Source organism: Crocodylus porosus, unplaced genomic scaffold, assembly GCF_001723895.1.
Source record: "Crocodylus porosus isolate Cpor-Errol unplaced genomic scaffold, CroPor_comp1, whole genome shotgun sequence".
NCBI lineage: Eukaryota > Metazoa > Chordata > Crocodylia > Crocodylidae > Crocodylus > Crocodylus porosus.
The window spans coordinates 66,217,502-66,220,593 of record NW_017728931.1 but is presented as its reverse complement, the minus strand read 5'-3'; the positions used below and the strand labels follow the sequence as shown (position 1 = coordinate 66,220,593).

Sequence of the window (3,092 nt, the reverse complement as noted above, 5' to 3'; positions counted from 1 at the left end):
CTTAGATGAACATCTTGCTGGGGTCATTTGACCCCAGTATTCTTTCCTGCCATGGCAGGGGGTCGGACTAGATGATCTGCTCATGTCCCTTCCGACCCAAGAAACTATGAAACTGCTTCAGCAGTCCAACTGGCACAAGGGGTAGCATGCCAGATACCAAGTGGCCAGGCCTCAGAAGCTCCTGAGGGCAAGTAGCCCTGAGCTGCTTACCAGGGCAGCTTTTTATACTGCTGGGGCCAGCACAGGACAGGTTTTTATACTGCTGGGATGCTGGCCCCAGGCTCTAGCTCCCCCTGTCTGCAGATCCAGGAGAAACTAGGCAGGATTATTTTGCCCCAAGTGGCACAACCTCCCCCACACCAAAGTCCATGTCCAGGCACGTGCACTGAGGTGAAAATCCCCAGCTCATACGTGAGCTGCTTCTATTTGAGCTACTGCAAATGCATGTGCCTGCATGTGTGGATGTGTCCTAAGTGTCAATTTATACTGTTTTTCCTCAACACATTCAGAGATGTGCTGTAGGCAGTACACAACTGAAGGATATCTTTTTATATTCTGCTCAGTGTTCTCAGGCTGCAGCATGCTGCAGCAGCATGCCTGTGGCTGCTTAAAAGATGGCACCAAAACCCTTTTGCTTCTCTGACTGGGTCTGGACTGGCATCTGTACTGAGTTTATATCACAACCTCAGCCGTTCATTTGCTTCCTCTAACCCTGCTCTCCCCCTCTGTGCTCCAGGGCTGCAGGGCTTCCCACTCTTTTCTCTGCTTCCCAGAAAGTTTTTGGATTTTTTTTATTTTTATTTTTTTTGCAGTGAGCCCATCAAAATTGTGAAGCCCACAGTTTTTTGCAAAAAATGCCTGATTTAGTGTTTTCCGCAAAACTGCAATTTCAGTAGGTCCCTATTGATATAGAGTTAACAATATTTAAGTAATAAGTAATAATAACTATAATTATATATATATATAGTTAACAATATTTCAGTAATAACATAGATAATATAATTCTTATGCATCTGCCGATACTATTTCTTCTTTTTTTTAAGGTAGCACAAAGACTGGACTTCTCAGATTTTAAATCAACCATTCTAAAACTGAGGACTCAGAATATTAATTATCAAAATCAAAAGACAAATAATAGTTATATTTTTGTTTTATAAAAGAATAAGAGAACTCAATTTATAGTCCACCAAAGGTGTCCTAAACTGAAATTTTATATTCCAAGTACAAGGCAAATGCTATAAATTCCAGTACTCTGGATAATATGAATTTTACTACAGCATTGCATATGCTTATACAACTGTTTCTGTTTTAATATTTAAAATGAAATACACACAGAAGGGTTAATCCAACTACTAATGCAATCTATCGCAAAACTAATATACTAAGTTCAATGGAAGTTCTCTCTCTAAATACAACATTCAGGCTAAGGCTCAAAATGAAATCGATGAACATTGTATTCTCCTTTCAGATAATATTACAACATAGAAGACAGCGTAAAGAGCATACTTAGCACTCACTGTGAGCTCCTTTGTTTGCCTGTCAACGATCTGCTGAACGTTCATGTATGCTTCTTTTTGTGATGCTACAGAAATAATCTGCTGTTCAGCATTTGCAGTCATTTCTGCTCTGAGCTCTAGAAGTGCTTTACTCAGGGCCTGAAAGTGTTTCCAAAAACACAATTTTGTTGATAAGTAAAGTGCTGAAAATTAAATGTTAAAAACAGCAAAAACAGTTAAAATATATTATTTTTATATTAAAATTATCCCACTGTATTCCATCACCTGTTATGCTAAATTTCATATAATCCATAATCATCTCTGTACAATTTGTGGGGAAAAAAGTTTGATTACCATTGTGGTAGTAAATTTAGTTGGGCTTCTGGTCTACTTGACTAGAAAAACAGACAGAGACCATGATACTGCTTATTTCAGTTAAATATTCTGAGATAAGGAATCCTGCATGCCTGGCTATGGCTTGATATATTACCCTGTGTATGGATGTTAAGTTTATTTTTCTCTCTGAGAAACCAGAAACTGATAACTATTTCTATAAGCACAATGTTTCACTCTTCTTTAAGCAAACTGCCTGTATGTCTGTGTGTATGTTAGGTCAATGATTTACTGTCCAAGGCTGTATTCCTTTTCTCTCTCTGTCTTAAGTATAAATATGCTTACAGAGTAAACTTACAGAGTTTGAGAAATCCTTTGAAACAGACAAGTGGATGATTCCCCTTGCTGTATGGAATTCTCCCTGTGATCACAGTACAGCCCTAAATAAAGAAAAGCTCGGCTGTCAGTTCTTTTTCAACCACAACATGAAGTTTGATTTCTTCCACACCATGGAAACCTCAAATCAACATGAAATTTGTTGGACAGCTCATGCTGCTAGTATTAAACACTCTCAGAATAAGTGTATATAGTTAAAGAAAATAACTAGTTGAAGTCTTGCCTGGGAGTTTGCGCAGGAGGGTGTTCGGGAGGGCCTGAGGCCCTGCCAGTGATGCCCCTAGGGTAGGCAGTCCCATCAGCAGCCAGCCTACCAGTGGCACAATGTGGATGGACACATACTGCACCCGGAGGATTCCCTTGGGGTTTGCGGCCTCCCCCTCTGGCACCTCAGAGGTCTCCACCCAGACGGAACCCATGATTCTGGGCTCCACACAGATGGAGCCTCTGGCACTCGGCTGCAAGAGCTGCCTGGCATGTTTCAAAGCTCATAGGACCCAGAGCATGGCCACCTCCCTTTGCAAGGTTTGCTACACTTTGGAGTCTCTGGGGCGCCAGATAAAGGAGCTCCAGCCCGCAGTCCAGCGACTACGTGCCATCAGAGATGGCAAGCAGGAGATCGACTCCTACTGCCAGGCCCTTCACCTGCTGGAGGCGGACAGTAGACCACGGTCACCTCCCAGGACAAGGGAGGACTCAGGGATTCTGGGTTAAAATTCATGCAGAACATGGCACAGGGAACACAATGGTGGGAGTCTACTACAGACCTCCCACCCAAAGTCCTGAGCTTGACCAGGAGTTTGCCCAGGAACTGGCTGAGGCCGCATGTTCCAGGACCATGGTTGTCATGGGTGACTTCAATTACCC

General features: G+C 42.4%; 1 protein-coding gene across 7 annotated transcripts in view; it reads right to left on the bottom strand.

Annotated features, from left to right (window-relative positions):
- CEP290 (centrosomal protein 290) overlaps positions 1-3,092 on the bottom strand; it is a 100,365-nt gene that overhangs the window by 31,660 nt on the left and 65,613 nt on the right. For all 7 annotated transcript variants that reach the window (XM_019545272.1, XM_019545271.1, XM_019545273.1 and 4 more), the window contains one exon: positions 1,518-1,655. In XM_019545272.1, coding sequence (XP_019400817.1) covers positions 1,518-1,655 — 138 coding nt within the window. The remainder of the gene's footprint in view (positions 1-1,517; positions 1,656-3,092) is intronic.